Source organism: Gambusia affinis, linkage group LG03 (assembly GCF_019740435.1).
Source record: "Gambusia affinis linkage group LG03, SWU_Gaff_1.0, whole genome shotgun sequence".
NCBI lineage: Eukaryota > Metazoa > Chordata > Actinopteri > Cyprinodontiformes > Poeciliidae > Gambusia > Gambusia affinis.
Window position 1 is genome coordinate 7,375,519 of NC_057870.1, and position 18,095 is coordinate 7,393,613.

Genomic DNA, 18,095 nt, shown 5'->3' on the forward strand with positions numbered 1-18,095 from the left:
CATATTGAGACATTTTTGTGGTTCAGTTAGTATAAAATAGGTATAACATTTTATTACTATTTTGAGCTTTCAACTTCTGTCTATCATGGAACATGCTGGATTTGAAAAATGTCACATAATAACATAACAGTCCATAATAATTTTGTCTTTGCTTAAAAATATTAGCAAAACCCCTTTATCCTCCGATCCTTCGCTTCTGTTCTACTTCTGTCCTTAAAGGGTTAAAAAGTAATCGCTGCTCCTCTCAGGATAACAGTTTGATAATAAATCGCTCCAGAAGTTACTGCAATAAACAATATTGCTGTTTTGAGACCATTTTCAAGTAATATATTGACAACGTCATAATAATTCAAGTTTGCCCTCTGAAAGACCAATAAACTTTTGATTTAGCAAAGAATCCTCAACACTGGAACTGGAAGAAATTTAAAATAGCCAAAATAAAACACAACAACAAAACAGAATAAAAACTACTTACAACAAAAACCACAAATAAAATGGATTAAGGTCTCTATGTAAAAAAAAAAAATCCTTCAAATAAATACTAAATCATCAGAATGGAAATAGTAGAGCTAATTTTAATTTCTCATGTGATTAATTGATTTTGGCGACAGGCTTATTAATTGCTCCATGACTTGTATTGGTGAATCCAAACAGACAGTGTGTGTTACCTGTCGTCAGTGCGCAGTTCTGTTTCCCAGGTCCCATATTGACTGTCTGTGTCGCGAACCGGAGTTCCTGAGTCCGTTTCGCTGCTCTGCTTCTGCTGCACCTGGAGCCGAGAGCGAGAGACAGAAGAATGAGGCGATGGGAGGATGAAGAAGAGCTAGAGCCGGATGTTCTGATCCGAGCCACTGCCTGTGGCTCTGCGGCGGACTTCTAGAAGAGCACATCATGGCACGTCGCTGCGACTTGGGAACAGAACCAAGAATAATCGGAACGGGTTGGTTGTCTTGGTTACTGCTGGTGGCGCGGGTGCTGTTGTTGGCCAACGTAGCTTTGCTGTGCGGTGGGAAAAAGTGATACTTACAGCGGACAAAGATCTGGTTAGCAGCTTGGCGAAACTAAATGTGACAGTCAGTTTGAGCTCCCGCTGCGTCTCTTTAAATGTGCCCAACAGCGACTAACGTAGCTGTCATCAGCCTTTCTTAATAAACAGTTAGAGTCTTTTTTAAGGCACATGGTTGTTAGACTTGAAGGACTACGTAAGGCGTGGCCTGAGATTCTCACAACATGATAACCTTGACTAAAAATAGCTCTATTTTATTGTCTCATGACAGGGAGATAATACAGCAGTAGTTTTTCACCACTTATTTCCAGATTGTTATACATTCATACCATTCTGCTTTTTATGGAGTAGCACAAGTACAACAAACTAATACTATTTGGTTACTTAAAGGAATAGCCTCCTTGTCAAAAATATACCAGGATTTTAAAAAAGTAATAGTTTTAAAATCAATAAGACATTCAGTCATCCCACTGCTGTCAGGTTAGGTCCAGTTAATACTTGGATATCTGAGAAAACGAAGACATTTTATGTGTTTTGGTGTTTCATCAACATGAAAACTAAACTAAACTATTGTGAAAACACCAACTAAAGCGGCGATCTGAGAAAACGCTGTGTTAGTGTTTGCATGTGTGCATGGGAAGACGGAGATTTGGGGTCTCTGCATTACAGTAATGCGCCAATATGGCCGCATACTCACTTTGACATGATTTCTAAATGACACCGTCTTACTTTATATTATGATATGCTATTTAAATGTAGTCCAACCTATGTATATGTTCACACACCTGAACCTGCTAGCACCATGTTCAATTCCTGACAGGAAGTTGTGGTTGTTTTGTAGGACTGTGATTGGCCGACATAGGTTTCAGCTTTGCGCTACACTGCCCCTATGTTTAGCAAAATTTGTCTAAGTTGCAAGCAAATAAAATGCTTAGACGTTTTGTTTTAGGTTCCTAATGAGCAATAATAAACAGGGAGTTGCAACACTGCATTACCAGATACACGATCCGATGTTGATACTAGATCGACATGAGCCATAAAATGAGCATCGGCCTACATCTAAAATCTCCAACAGAAGCATTCAGCTACAGCATTTCTATCCAGCAGTGCTCGTATCTAGCACTTTTCTTCTGTTTGTGTAATTCCACTTCACCAGGCCTCTTCTAACAGGTAATAAAAGTATGTATGACTCCTGCTGATATTGTATCGGGTCAGTGTCGGTATCTGCCGATACTCAAAGCCACAGTATCGGCTTGAAACTTTAAAAACAGCACGAAAACATTCAAGACTTTGAAACATTAACTTTTTAAAACCTTAGCTGAGCTCGCTGCATGGGGTACAGAAATGTTCTTTAATTTGACTCATTATGAAGAATCTTTCACGCTGTGGTGTGCGAGCGAGACGGACCTGAACCAATACATACGACCATCTGTAGAAACACAACTCAAAATTCCAGTTTCACAGTTGATAATCTATCTTTTGTGTGGCATTTACATTTTTGGTGCCAAACCAAGGTCAAACTTCTGTTTGTCTATCAAAAAAGGAAGCAACAACAGAGTTCTGAATAATGAAGTGATAGGGTGTTTAAAGGTGGCGCTCTTGCGGTGGCCAGCGTAAACTTGATGTTGCTAATGGAGAGTTTGCAGAGGAAACGCAGATAACGATAGATAGAGGGGCGAGTTAATGGAGACAGGCCAGAGAGGGGACAAAAAGACAGATGGGAGGGTGAGTGTTTGCTGCCTACTGAACCATGCCTCTTTTAATGAAGCTGGTACAGAGGACATACTGTCTCAAACCCAAAACAGAGCTCAGGGAGCCACGCCCATACTTGAACCAATAACCCCGGCCCACGTAAAGACAGAGGAAAGCAAGAAACAAAAGGAAATCCCTCTGCTCTCAGATGTAGCCAGAGGGTTGGGCAGAGAAAGGTGATACACCTGGATCTGCAGCCACACATGGCCTCCTTGACCAGGAGGGGCAAATGGCCGCCGATTGCAGATCAGTGAGCTCCTTCTGAGAGCTGCATGAATACATGCCCTGTTTTCTCTGCCAGCGTGCAAACAGACACAGGAAAACTGCAAAACAAGAGCGAGGGAGATGGTAAAAAGCAGAAGGAATGTGTGAGGCAGCGTGTAACTGTGAGAAATGTTAATTTAGGGTGCATGAGCAGCTCAAAGATAGTGAGAAAAACAGCAGCGGCGCAGGATGCTACTAAATCAGTGAAACCTTTTCCTGGCAGGAAACGATAAAAGTGCAAAACAGAGTGGCAATAAACCACCGACTCCTCCCACTCTGAGAAAACATGTCCTAATTTCTTTTGACATTATGAAACTAGAGTAAAACAAAACATTTTTATTCATTTTTTTTTTACCAGAGGTGTTAACAAACGTGTTAGGAACTCCTCTTCACAGATTTACACCGGCGTACACACACCTGACAAAGTGAAATCACTTTACGCCACGAAGCCCAGAAATACTTCTTTGCGCTCGATGTTTCACATTTGCGCCTCTGAAACCAGCAGAGCTGCGCTTCTGGGTGTGATTGGCTCGTTTTTAGAACATACTTTCGAGGATTTTAGTTTGCCACCAGTGGTGGAAAATAAACTTTAAATGAGAGCTCGTAAAAATGTAGTGATAGAAAAATTCCACTGCTGTGTGTTTGTGTTACTCAACCTGAACACTCCCAGCACACCCATACCTGATCAGCTTAGCGTTGGGGCTCTGCCTCTGCAGGAACATGTTGGAGAGAAGCTCCATTATATAGCAGCTTATTTGTAATCTTTCACGTTTTGTCAGTCATTCTCCAAAGGGGCTTACAATAGCCTTAGTGATGAACTTTAACTAGACGCCGTTTCTGTGCAGTCAATGTTAATCTACACACCCACAGCTCAGCCAAACTCCCCCCAAAACAAGATTTTTATTGCATTTAACAATCTGCAAACACTTTGGGAGGCCAACGAACCGACATATCCAGCAGCAAACGACTTACAGCTAACAGTAGGAAGGCTTTTCCTTAATAACATTAGCAACGCTTCCCCTGAACAGGAAGGGTGTGTCAAGGAAAACGGCTCGACAAAGAGCGGATGAATGGAAGGATGGAGGAGAGAAAGGGCCGATCACTGGGTAAGGCTCGACTGACAATCTGCAGAGGGAAGGGCAGGAACAAGGTCTTGGAAACTTCTGTTTGATAATCCAACGACTGCAAGGGGAGCCGATGAGAAAGTGAGAAAACACGCAGCTGCTGATCTAAAAAGGAAGGGCGCTGCCGCCGAGCGCCCGACCGGTGATGTTAAATCTGAGAGCGGCAGGGAGATGCATGTGTTGACACGAAAACGGCACCGCCGATACAAGCGCCTGGCCCAGTTCATGACGCCGTCGAGGAATGTGTGTGCACCTGTTAGCGGTGTTAGCTTTAGATAAGAGTGTTGTCTTTTAATCTGAGCTTGTAACGCAAACTGTAAACATCTGCTAAGGTGTTTATATGCTTCTGTGAAGCAGCCAAAGCTACTTTAAATGAGCCATCAAGCCAGTTTCTCCAGATTATAGATTATTGGACCCTCATATACTGCAAGCCTATAAGTGGTAGTGAAAGGCCGTTTAGCCACATCACTGTATTTGTAGTGAGCCACCCCCCATTCCCTCTTCCTCTAAACCTGGAAAATATGCTCAGTGCAGTAATCAATATCCACATTTTTAAGCAACCGCTCCCTCTAAAGCTAATCTCACGTCAACAAATGGACATTCTAGCTGCATGACAGGAGAGGTTACATTAAGACACTGAACTGCGTTATATAAGGAAAGAACAGCACAAGTGGTGAGTGCAGGAAAGGACTGAGGGTTGAGCAAAGTATCTAGGAAGAACAGAGGGCAAGAATGTAAAAACCTGACTGGGCTTAAGTTTTTTGTTTTTGGTGACCTGAACTACGGGATTAGCTTCAGGCTGAGATTTGTTCGTCATGTTTTTGCCAATAAAGTTGTTGTTTATTGTCACTTGGAGGTTCTGAAGGCAGCAGCTGACTTTATTGATTATGATAGGACAGTACAGGCGCAGGCAGAGCGCCCTGCGAGAAGGACTTGAAGCCCTTGAGCTGCTTTTTTTTTTCTTAAAATTTGTCACGTTGCAGATTTACCAAACTTTTTCTGTTCTCAGATAATTTAACTATGAGATACTTAATGACATTAGCAACGCTTTCCCTGAACAGGAAGGGTGTGTCAAGGAAGGTTTTATTCATGGGTATCAAAATAAAGGGAGGCTGTATATAAATGGAAGCCACACTTTTCAGATTAGTTCAGAAATATTTGGAAAACAAAGTATTATTTTTCTTACACTTCTCAATTATGTGCTACTTTAAGGTCAGTGAATTAATGTGACTAAATGTGAGCAAGTTCAAGGAATACAAATACAACTGCAAGACCTGATGGTGAGGTAGCTATGCTAACAGATGAGGTACCTAATAAACTTTAGTTAGTTGGCCTGCACAAATTGCCTGACCTACAGATACCAAGTTTTTGGTCTTAAAAGTTGCTAAATATAGCAAGTCACAAAGTTGGAAAAGTGGAGCGACTATTGAGGTCGATAATATCAGTTGATTAGATTGGTTTCTCATTTAAATATTGACCGATTACCAAATTCCCAAAATTAAGGATACTGCGGCTAATGTATCTATTTACCCTTACTAAGTAGTACACATCACATCAGGGTTTCTGCAGATTTAAACAACTCAAATTTAAGACCTATAACACCAACTGGAAATAAATTAGCACTTATCAATGACATAGAAAGACAAAAAAAAATCCAGCTAGCTAGCAAAGGTACGTTAGCAAATGTTAAAGTTACAGAAGCCAATTAAGATGTCTGAGGGTGACTTAACCTTTAGCCTGATAGAAAAGCCCTGTGATAAAAAACAACAGAATATTTATACAGTTCTGCACAGACAAATTTAAGTCCTGTGATTAATATGGTTAAGACTAATCTACTTTAAAAAAAAAAAAGAAATTGAGACATTTTAAGACCATGATTTTTGATACATGAATTTAAGACTTTTTAAGGATTGCGGATCTGGACTTTCAGACAATCCTGAAAGTCCAGATCCTGCTCCAAAACTGAACAAGTGACATAGTCAGGATTAGCCTGAACAGTACACCATTCCCTTACATGCAGTCACAGCCTTTAAATCCAACTATAATTAGTTGTTGCAAATTTCCAGTTGCACTTTGAGGTTAAATACTGTTTGTACTACATAGAGCTACATTTCCTCTGCTCCATGACTTTAATTAGAGTTTTCCACCAGCTACCGCTTGTACAGACATGCATCTACAGCACAACATGCCAAGCTGGGTATCTCATGTCAAAGTATTTGGCTGACATATATACTTGATAATTTATAGTGTGATAACAAGACAGATGTCACATCAATCATATATCAAAATCCCAGGGTTATGTTAGTGTAACTACTACAACCCAAAGGGTCTTTCTTTGAATTAATACCAAACAAAACACTTCTCTGAAAATGGGACAAGAAAAAGACTTCCAAGTCTTACAATTGGATCCATTCCAAATAGTAAGCAATTTTTTTTTTTTTTGCTTGAATCTCTGGCCCTGTCAAATTATCCACTTACTGATGGGGAGCTCTGTTTTGGCCAGAGATAACAATAACAGCTGCTCATGACTAAAACCAACTAAGACACGGCAGACATAACTGAGAGCCACACTAAGCCACGGAAACACCACTTATCTTTAGGAACTGTGAGTCATACTGGGTTGTGCACCAGTTGAACAAATAGGTGCCAGCTTATGCAGAGCAGTAGTTTCACTTAAATATACCACCAAACAGACCAGTCAAAGGGAATAGTTGAAATGAAACCCAAGGAAGGAAAGCCCAAAATACAAAATTTTATATGTCTGGGAACTATAAAAGCAAAACTGTCATTAGTAATTCTCTATTTTCTATCAATAGGCAATTCCTAATAAGCAAAATGACCTGGAGGGCCGGTAGATGCACCTAGAAATCGTTGGGTGGACGAAATTGGATGATATTTTAGCTTGACCAGCTCTAACAGGTGACCATTTGGTTATAAACTAAAAAAATATATCAATCAATAAACATCCCATATATAAACACTACCACTGTTCCATGAGGAAACTGTTACTAAAGAAGGAGGACTCAATGTAATGCATCAGCAAAGTACTTAAAAATGAAGTCTAAAGACACACAAAAGATGTAGAAGACTATTTAAAATGAGAGAGCTAAACCTCTTGTCCATTTCTTGCTATGGAACCAGCTTGTTTGTTTATAAAAAGTGGTTTTCTGCCAAAAGACACATCAGTTTGCGGCTGCCATTGGGACGTTTCAGTGGTGAAGGAGCAAACTAACTCGACGCTTCTGCAAATAACAGGAAGGTGTAAATATTATCACAATTGCTTTCAACCTGGCAAAAGCAGTGTTTTAGAAATCTCAGTGGTAGCTTAATTATGCTAAATGCTTACATAAGACGCTAAAGATGGTGTTAAAACCTTTAACCCTTATGGGAGGAATGACTAAGGTTCGGATTTTAAACAAAAATCACCACTGACTACATTTGGTATCAGCAGTTCAGAGCTTTACAAAAAAAAAAAAGCTCTGATCGGTGCATTTGTATGTGGAGGTGCACCAATAAATAAGCCAGCAGATAAATCAGCCCCGATTTTCTTAATTTTGACAGATCGGTGATCGGCCGAGAGGTTTGATTGATAGACCGGCCCACCGGGTCATGACTGCACATTCGCAGTTAACAAGTCACAGCACTGTTGCCGACTCAGTGACTTTCTTGCTACATTTAGCAACATTTAGGACAAAAACATTGATATTGGCCAAAATCAGAATCAGCAGGTTGGTTTCTTAAAAATCAATGATCAGCAAATGACAGGAAACCTGCAATCAGAGCATTCCTATCTGCAAGTATGACAACAATCCAAGTAGTAAGAAAGAGATGAAGTTTCGTTAGAGGCGGTGGCAGTGAAAGCAGCAGATGCAAAGAAAATATGTGATGACAAGGAGAAGGGTGGAGTAGATCACAGCAGATGTAAAAGTTCTTGGCATGCTCAGTGAAAGATCAAAAAGCTTGTGAATATGCAACTGCTGTCATATTGACAAAATGTCGTTAACTTAAATAGCTCTGAGTCATATTGACGTTCTCCACAGCATTTACTGTAAGCAGGAACCAAAAGTTAACTTCTCTGTGTTTTAACTGAGTGTGTGTGTGAGTGAGTGGGGGTCTTACGGCGATTGGGGTGTTGGGCGCTGTGCGTCTGCGCAAGGACAGACGCTGCTGGCTGCGCAGCGAGAACCTGCGGATGGACTCTCTGCTACGCGAGGCCAGAGAGCGCAGGGAGTTGGTCCTCTTGAACCCCCCGGCTAAGTCCTCACCTCCGCCTCCCCTCTCCGCCGAGCCAGAGAGGAAGCTGAGCGCCCCATGAAAGGAACGCCGAACGTTCCCCATCCATCCCGACACCTGAGAGTGAGCCACCGACAGCTTGTCCCCGAGATACTCCATCACGGCCCGCGGCGTCCGAGCCGAACCCGTGAGCTGAACCGTGCCTCTTGCTGCCGCAGCAGCTGTGACTCATCAGAGTCCGAGACGCGCTGAGGAGACGGCAGTCCGACGGACGGTGTCCTAGGCACTCACTGACGCATGTTGCAGGGTTGACACTGCAGCAGAGGGGAAGGTGACGGAACGACAAGAGGGCTCGTCTGGCGAGTGGGGATGCAGCAGAGATAAAGCGAGTCGGTCCGTGACGGTTGCAGGGTTGAGACACTCCCCTGTTTGACTTCTACGAGGCCTCTTCACAGTCTAGTCCCACCGGAGCCATCAGGACTCCAGTTTCAACTCATCGCTGTCCAGGCTCCTCGCCGTCTGCCCCGAGTGAATTTGCAGAGTTCTCTAACGTCTATTTCGACGCTCGGTATGATGTGCTTGGCACAGCACCCAGATGAGCATGCAGAGGTTGGACAGGGCCAGAACTTTGAAGTGGTTATGAAGGGCACCACTCTGTGGGATCGCCCTGGAACAACTGCTTCAACGTCGCCCAACAGGTTTCTAAGACACGACTTCAATACGCAAAGTAAACTACCGAGGCATTGTCAGATAGATTCTTTTTCTTTGACTGAACTCCCTGTAACAACCGTAAAGATCCTGCAGCTGCGACTGCTCTTAATTTCAACTGATCAAATGATTGCCCAGAGGTTATATTGATCTATTTATCCCCACAAAAAAGTCAAAGATGAAAAATCTGTCCAATAGGCAAGGCTACACCCTCAAAGTGCTAATGTAAGCTGCGTAGAGAAACCGAGCAAGGCAGCTGGTGGCGAAAGGAAAAGCTGCTGTAGTCATTCGTATTCCACAGGGGGAAAACCAGAGGGCATCCACTGCGGGTAAAGCAGGAAAGAGTGCAAACGGAGTTGAAGTCCGATCGGGAAAAAAAAAAGAACAGCTTTTTCTTTCAGCTCCCCTCTTGACTTACTCTGCAGGCAGGTACAGGCAGGTAAGAGGAAAAACACATCAATGTTTCCTGCTCACTGTGCCGATTGTTGCAGGACTCACTGTCAAGGAGAAACTGGGTGGAGAGAGGGAATGTGGATCTGATCCAGAGAGAGCGAGAGAGGGAGAGAATGGGAGGTTCTTGATTCAGAGCAGGAGGGGGAGGAGGAGGTGATGTATGTTCTGCGGTGCTCAGCCACTCCACTTGGGTTCAGCAGCAGTCAAATGAAGGGAAACAGCCACACATAGAGATAACGATCTACATGTGTCTTCATAATAGCAACATTAGAAAGCAGAGGACAAAGTACGTTAAAAAAAGGAATAGCGGTAAAACCTGATCACTAAAAGAAAATATGAAGAATGAAGTCAAGAGATTGAAAAGTGAAAAATGAAAAGGAGATTTGATTTTCTTTTCTTTGTCTTTTTGCTCAACCAGTTTGACAGCACAACACAGACAAAAGGCAAGATCGCCAAGGGCAAGTAATGTTTGTTTAACTCGCGAGTTGGAGTCAAAACTCATGCAAACATCCGACAGGGAGCATCTGCCAATGAGCTGCTGGCTTCTGCGGTGCATAATACCAGAGAGGGCGAGTCCACCTAACAGAGTTAACCTCTGAACAAACGGGAGCAGCAAGGCTTCTGAAAGCTCGACATATGCCCTCTACAGGAAATCAGATTTCTCTGAAGTGCTTTGCTTCAAGAAAGTGACCTGTAATGGTTCTCAGTTTACAAAAAACATAAACTAACAGCTCCAATAGCTGCATAACTGCTTTTATAACCAACATTTTTACTGTTTTTTTTTTTTACTGTCACAACTGTAAAGCAAAACACTACCAATAAATATAAAGTCAAAATAATACAAATATTTCCTATTTTGTGTTTCACTCGTTCTTTTTTAATATAAAAAGAAATGTTGAATGTTTTAATCGTTAACCTGAGAACTTCACTTATAAAGAAAGAACAGGGGTTGTTAACTAATTGAAGAATCTAAACTAATTTTTTAGAAACAGCTACAAATACATGACAAGGAGATTTTCTCTTTCACTTCATCTCATATTAAAGAGGCGCTAACAAATTAACTGGTGACCAGAACTAGTTGATTTCCAACTGGATCAGTTCTATCAAAGGATCGGTGAGTAAGACACTAATAAATCTAACTAAAATGTTTTTCCCTTATCAGTGAACACACCATAGTAAGAGATCATCATGTCCTGCAAACAACAACACTCTTCAGTGTGGATGCTGTTGACCAAGTGAAGAATAGTTAGAAACAACTTTTAAAAAGAGCTACAGCTAAAAGTTAGCTTTAAAAAGAGGGAAAAAGGTCCAAACAGAAAAAGGGAAAGAGGAAAAGGAATTGAAAATGGAAAAAAGGAAAGGAAAATCTTATAACATGTTTGTGGTTTCTTCAGGGTGAGAGAAATCAAGACAAGTCAGGTAACAGGAAGGCTGAATACGTCACAGCAAAACTCTTCTGCTACATCCTTTTGAACTTGGAAATCAGAGATATTTTCTAGGATATACACACAAAGATGGCCTCCTTTAATTAGCACTGCTAATTGGTGGCAGTGCTAATTAATTAGTATTAATCACTGTTAATCACTAACATGTTAACCATCGTTTAAATTATTTTTGACCTGTTAACAATGGTTAACACATTAATCATCGTTAACAGGTCAAAGACAAAAATAGTAAAATAACGTTCATTGCTAGATGAGTGTGCATTTATTTCTGGTTAACACGTTGGACAAAGAAACTAAGTTTCAATATATAAATGTATCTTTCATTTTTTTTTCAGGCCATACCTTTGGTATGTTTCTTTGAGACAAAAGAATAAGGAAAAAAGTCTGGAAAATCTAATATTTCCAATTCAGATTTTCTTTTTCCACACATTTCCAAAGAAGGAAAACAAAAAAACAACAACAACAAAAAATACCTCTATAGCTTTCAAGACTGCACGGGAATCCAGCGATTATCATAAACAACATAAAGCTTTACAGAATAAAACATTTTTAAAAAAAGTCAGCCACAACATTGTGATCAGAGCATCTCTGATTCATGTATTAGAATTAAATGGCAGATGAGCAAAAATTTCTAGTTTAAATATGAAACTTCTTCGGGCGTAACATCCCCACAACCAACTTTCAGTTTCAGTGTTTCTCGTCCTCCTGCTGACATCATCCACTTGGCGGTGACTCACAGCTGCTCTCACTGCTTTCAGTCTTCTGACCTCAACACTCAGCACAATCTCAGCCACAATCTCAGCCACAAACACCAGCAATACGATGCAGCCATCACACATTTAGGGTAGTTTCCAGTGTGTAAATGTGTTCAGTGAAGCCCCTTTGAGAAGAGAAGTGATCAGCGACTTACCCAGACGGACCACGGACTCAGACAGCATGACCACACGTACAGGAGGGCTCTCAGCACAGAGTCCATGTCTGCTCTGCCACACTCCCAGCTTCAGGCACCCACACTTAAAGAGCTGATGTCACCATGCAACCCGTCTGACTACATCATTTAAAAAAAAAAAAAAAAATCATCCGACCTGATGGGCGATAATATCACTAGTAATGCTAGTAAAAATAAGATTTATAATATATAATAGGGGGGCGTGCTGTGGTGACGTAGGGGACAGCGTAACCCACATTTGGAGGCCTTCAGTCCTCGACGCGGCCGTCGCGGGTTCGATTCCCGGACCTGGCCGACATTTGCCACATGTCTCCCCCATCTGCTTCCCCCCTTCCTGTCAGCCTACTGTCATATAAGGGACACTAGAGCCACAAGAGACCCCCTGGTGGGGAAAAAAATAAAATAAAAAATATATATAATAGGAGCTAATAAATATGCCAAATGTGGGGTTTGGAAAAAGTCAATAAGAGCTTGTTTTTTTAAAAAAAAACAAACAAAAAAGCCACTGATCAGTCTTTCCTGGCTGATATTTACAATGGAAGATTAGGGCCAGATTTAGTCTTTGTTTTGTTGAAACTACGAGAATAAAGTCATAATACAACAAACAAGGTATAATATTTTCAGAATAAAGACAGAAAAAACTTGTTAAAATGACTAGAAAAAAGTTGTGCTTTAATAAGAGCAAAGCTTGGATATAGTTATCAAGTTCTGATGTAACTAGCTTGTTTAGTTTTATTCAAAATAAACGCGGTAGTCTGCACAATCATTTCATAGTCCTGATAGTAATTTGATGCTGAAGTGTTAAAAGATTAAATACGTCCCATTTGTAAAACCAATGCTTACGTATAACATCAGAAGACAATATACATCCATTCATTTATAGTTTTTTGTGAAGGTGTCTTTAAAAAATACTTCATTAGCAGAACTTATTCTACCAATATATTACGACTTACCTGAATAATATTATGAGTTTATTCTTGTATTACTATAACCTTTTTTCCTCATATTACTTAATGCATGTTTACTCTCATGTTGTTTCAATGCTACTTATTCTCGTAGTATTAAGACTTTATTCTTGTAATTATTATTTTTTTTTTGTAGTACTCTGTGATAAATACAGACGTCCGGTATTGATTAAAAAAAAACCAGAAAGAAAACAAAAGAGTAAAACTGCAGGTTCTTCAGTAGAGACTGTAGTGTTAAACCCAGCAAAACACAAAGAAAATAAAGTTATTAGACGCATCAAAGCATTTTGTCCTTTGCCTTTATCTGCACTTTAATCTGATCTAATTCTTTGGTTTTTAGAAATCATATCTGATCATATCTATTTTCAGATTTTGGTCTGACTGACAGGGGCATCTCCAGAAATCCCTTTAATGCAGCTAAAATACACCAGATAAAAATAAATATATTTTCTTTGTTCAACAGTTAGTAATATTCAAGCAACACAATCTGTTTAACTAAATTCCTGTAACTCAATTACAATAAAGTCTTAATCCCACCACAACCACTAGATGGTGCTGTTGACTTGATCAGAGCTCTGGATCGCAGCTGTGTGTCATTGTGCAACTCAGTACATGAGAGGCCCTCATTCTGAGTCTACGATCACAGTGTCCATATCAAAGAGCAAAACTAAACCCACCCACCTACGGGCGGTTACCACTCTGCAGGCTTCAATCGACTGATACGTGTGTGCAGGTAATGAGAACAGCTCCAACTGAGCAGCTATTGTTTACTCATCCGACACCTAAATAAGGACAAAAAAAAAAAAAAAAAAAAAAGCAGCAGCTACAGGGTTTGATGTCAAACAGGTGGAACCAGAAGAGGAACACACTCACACCAAAGTGTTTAGGACACATGATCGTGACTGGCCGTTTCTCTTCAAAAGGTTTGCAGACAGTTTCCTGATAAATTAGCGCTGATAACATACGGCTAATAATCATTTGTTTCAGTCTGGAGGAACAGGCTGCTGCGTGCGCCTGACCCACTTTTGCAAACACCATAATGGCTCACAGGCGCAGGCGATGCCTGCGACGTTAGTCATCGATTCGGCAAATTTCAGCAGCAATTAACCTCCATTGACTATTGCCTTTAGTGTTCAGACAGCACAAAGGTACACTGTACTAAACAAACAAAAAAAGCATTGCTCACATCTGGTGAGCTAAAAATAGTGATCTTTGAGACGGTGTTCACATTCAAATACGTTCGTTTTTAAATTCAGCCGTACTCACCGAACTGTGATGGTCCAGCTCTCGGTGGGCGCTGCGACTCCTCATCCTGAGACTTCCCTCCACGGCGCTGCTGGAAGGAGCCGATCTCCTCGACATGCTCCGAGAGCGCATCCGATTCAGCTCCTGGCAGACAAACAAGGACTACAGTTAAGGCCTGAAGTCATCTTTGATGCTCCAAAGAACAAAACTTTTTATTAAAAAGCTGGTTTATTGCAGAAATTCAAAATGTTTTATTCAATAAGTCTGAATCATTACACACACAAAGTGGAATATTTCAAGTATTTATTCCTGTTAATATTGAAGGTCATAGCTAATGAAAACCCAAATTTAAGAGTCTTGGGAAACAACCTAAGAACAGGGATGTTACGTTATGATCTATTGCCTTGGAGATCAAATGTATGATACAGATCAATTTGCCATCGACTTAAATTTGAGTGAATTTCACCCCAAAAATGACTCTCAAAGCTTCCATCTCAGTGAATTATAAGCCTGACGGGCCACCAGGCTTTATTTGTGCCCCACCAGGCTAAGCATTGCTTATTTATTTATATCTTTTTGATATGTGTACATTTTTTAAGACTTTATAGTCTGCGTTCAGGTGTGAATAACACACAATTATAAAATGATATTTTCAAATTTTCTGTCAACTATTTTTTTAGTTCAAAAACACAACGGGCTGCCGGATGAATGACCGTCCTAGCGTCCAACCACCGGGCTTAGCGAGTTTTCTGGGAGAAACCTTGCATCTGCAGCCACTGCCTGATCAGATTAGTCTCTCTCACCTGGGATCCGTGGGATCTCCTGTGGCCGTGGGCGTCTCTCCTTTCTTTTGGAGGCTGGGGCTCTCTTGGGATCCAGATCTGCTCTCCGAAGCTACTGTGGGAAAGTTCATGAAGAGAGTTCCTCGATTGTTGCTCTTTCCCTGAAAGAGGAGACAAGAAGAGAGGCTCATCCAGAAAAGCGGGCCTGTGCTGTTGTGGGCTGGGATGCCTCTGCTCTTGTTTGAGTTCTGGGCTGAGCTTGTTGGACACTCTCTTGGGTTCCATCGCTGGTTTGTCCACCGACATCTCAACAGGACGCAGCTCCCACGGATCCTGAGGGGACATTGTCCACACCGGACTCGAGAAACTTGCTGAAGTCTGCGCCGGAACTTTCCAGCTGACGTCTCTTTCGGCCATGGGCTGCAACCGAACCCCAAACTCAGCATCTAGTCCCGGAATACCAGAAGCAGGAAGCGAGTCTTTGCCCGGTGAGCCTTGAGCGTGAGATGTAAAGGAGTCGATGTCAAGAATCACAGGTTTATATGGCTCCCTCCATCGTGGTGAGGCGTCGCCGTGCTGGGGAGACGCCAGAGATGGCAGGTCACTTCTGAGGACAGAGTCCAGGTTCAGAACTTTGGGTCTCAGAGTGGACGACTCCAACCACAGCCTCTCCTGCTCCTCCTTCTTCTGCTTCTCCTTCAGTCGCTGCCTCTCCAATTCTTGTTGCTTGGCTATGTGCCTCATTTTCTCCGCCTCCACCTTTTCCAGCTTTTCCTTTGCTTTATGTTTCTCCATCTCCAGCTCCTTCCTCTGCCGGTCCTTCTCCTGTTCTCGTCTCAGCCGCTCATTCTCGAACTGCTGCTTCTCGAGGTCCAGCTGCCTCTGCTTCTCCTTCTCCACCTCCCTCTGCCTCCGTTTCTCCCTCTCTCTCGTCTCGATCTCCAACTCCCTCTGTTTCACTCTTTCCTTCTCAAGCTCTTTTATCTTCAACACTTCCTGCTCCAAAGCCATCTGTCTTAATTTTTCGGCCTCTTTCTCTTCCTTTTCTCTCAGTCTCTGCTTCTCCAGCTCAACTAGCTGCTGTCTCTCCATCTCTTTGAGCCTTTCGAACTCCTCCTTCCTCTTCCTTTCCTGTTCTCGTTTCAGCCTCTCATTCTCCAACTGCTCTCTCTCCATGTCCAGCTGTTTCTGCCTGTTTTTCTCCAACTCCCTCTCCTTTTCCATCTGAATCTCCAACTCACGCTGTCTTTCTTTCTCTTTTTCAAGCTCTCTTATTCTCAAACTTTCCTGCTCCAGAGCCATCTGTTTTAATCTCTCTGCTTCTTTTTCTGCCCTCTCTCTTGATCTCTGCTTCTCTAGCTCAACTAGCTGCTGTCTCTCCATCTCTTTGAGTTTTTCTAACTCATCTTTCCTTTCGTTCTCCTGTTCTTTTCTCAGTCTTTCTTTCTCCAACTGCTGTCTCTCCAAGTCTTGCTGTTTCTTCTCCTTTTCCATCTCCCTTTGTCTCTGTTTTTCCAGCTCTCTCTCCCTTTGCATCTCCATCTCCCTCTCCTTTTGTTCAGCTCTTTTCTCAAGCTCTTTTACTTCCTGCTCTAGCGCCATCTGTTTCAATTTTTCGGCCTCCTTCTCAGCCTTTTCTCTAAGACTCTGCCTCTCCAACTGAACGAGCTGTTGCATCTCCATCTCTTTCTGCCTCTCTTGTTCTCGTTTTTCTTTCTGGATTTGCCGCTGTCGCTCCCTCTCCAGTTCTTGCCGTTTCTGTTTCTCCATCTCGAGTTTTTGTCTTTGCCGCATTTCCTCACGTTCTCTCTTCTCCTTTTCAAACACTTTTTGCCTTTGTCGTTCGAACTCTCGCTGTCTCTCCAACTCCTTCATTCTTTCGAAGTCTACTTGTGCTTGCTCCTCGTGCTCATTCATCTTATCCAGGTGTCTTTCTCTCCTCTGTGGCTCTTTTGTCTTTTTTAATTCCATTACATCTGCTTTGGTTTGTTCCTCCATCTGGGAGTTGATCTCCATGGACGGGACGGTATTCCTCTGCATTACTTCATCAAACTTCTCTTGAGTGGGGGAGATTTGCCCAAACGCTTCTTCTAGAGAAGGGTTCCTCCTGGCTGAATAGATTTGTCCCTGTGAGCCCCCCAGAGCTGATCTCACAGGTAGATCATTGAAGTGCAGATTGGCACCAGCGAGGCTTGATCCCACCTCTCCGAGAGATGCTGTATCTTGCATATGTCCAGTCAAAGCGAAGTAGGTGGCCTTGAGTTTCTGCGGCTCTTCTCCCTGCAGCATTTTTAAACGTTTAGGGGCGGCTGCATCCTGGTCTTTCTCCGAACCCGCTTGCCCCTCGCTTTCCGATTCCTGCGAGATCCCTTTATGCGAACCTTCCCCCTGATCGAAACTGGTAGTGGTCCACTTGTGCAAAGCCCCCACTCTGAGGTACCGCGGCGAGGGGTCGGCCCTCTGAACGGCCGGCCTGGCTCGTTCCGAGCGCCTGGTGCGGAGAGTCATGGCCTTGTCTTCCCACTGGGCCGCCGGGACGCTCTCGCTCACTGCTCGGTTCTCTTCAGCCGCCTGGATAGTGTCGAAGGCGTGCGAGACCCGGAACGGATCCGAGGGGGACACGGGTTCCCTGTAGGTGGCTGTAACGAGGGATCCATCCTCCTCCTCCTCCTCCTCCTCATTTCCTCTCGTGAAGAACACACCGCCATCCTTGGGTGATTCATCCTGGTCCATCAGGAACACACTCTGCCTCTCCACAATGTTCTCAAACAAGGAAGCTCGCACTGTGTGCAACTTGGCACCAGAACCGCTTTCCTTAGGATGAGCCCACGGCAGTCCTGCTTCCGACCCTTCAGGTGGGAGTTCCTTTCTGGACTCTAATGGGGAACCCTTGAAATCCAGGAACGTTTTGTGGTCATTGGGGGTGGTTGTTGATTCCTCGGCCTGGGAGGACGAGAGAAGACCCACACAAGTTAGTCGAACCGTATTGCAAAAGTCTTTACAAAGGAAGAAGAGACGGTTTAAACACAACTCTACAATGGAGCTTTAACAAGCATTAAACCAGGAAATGAACACGACAAGCAGAACAAGATGCAACATAGGAGGTCAAGTGTTTAACCCACCTTTACGTATGTAAACTTATCAACAGTGGATGAGTCGCTGAAACTGC

General features: G+C 42.6%; 1 protein-coding gene across 3 annotated transcripts in view; it reads right to left on the minus strand.

Annotated features, from left to right (window-relative positions):
- Nucleotides 1–18,095, minus strand: part of si:ch73-138n13.1 (titin homolog) — a 32,609-nt gene that overhangs the window by 6,079 nt on the left and 8,435 nt on the right. For all 3 annotated transcript variants that reach the window (XM_044111701.1, XM_044111700.1, XM_044111702.1), the window contains exons 5-7: nucleotides 14,948–17,869; nucleotides 14,166–14,288; nucleotides 669–769 (exon numbers count right to left, since the gene is read on the minus strand). In XM_044111701.1, coding sequence (XP_043967636.1) covers nucleotides 669–769; nucleotides 14,166–14,288; nucleotides 14,948–17,869 — 3,146 coding nt within the window. The remainder of the gene's footprint in view (nucleotides 1–668; nucleotides 770–14,165; nucleotides 14,289–14,947; nucleotides 17,870–18,095) is intronic.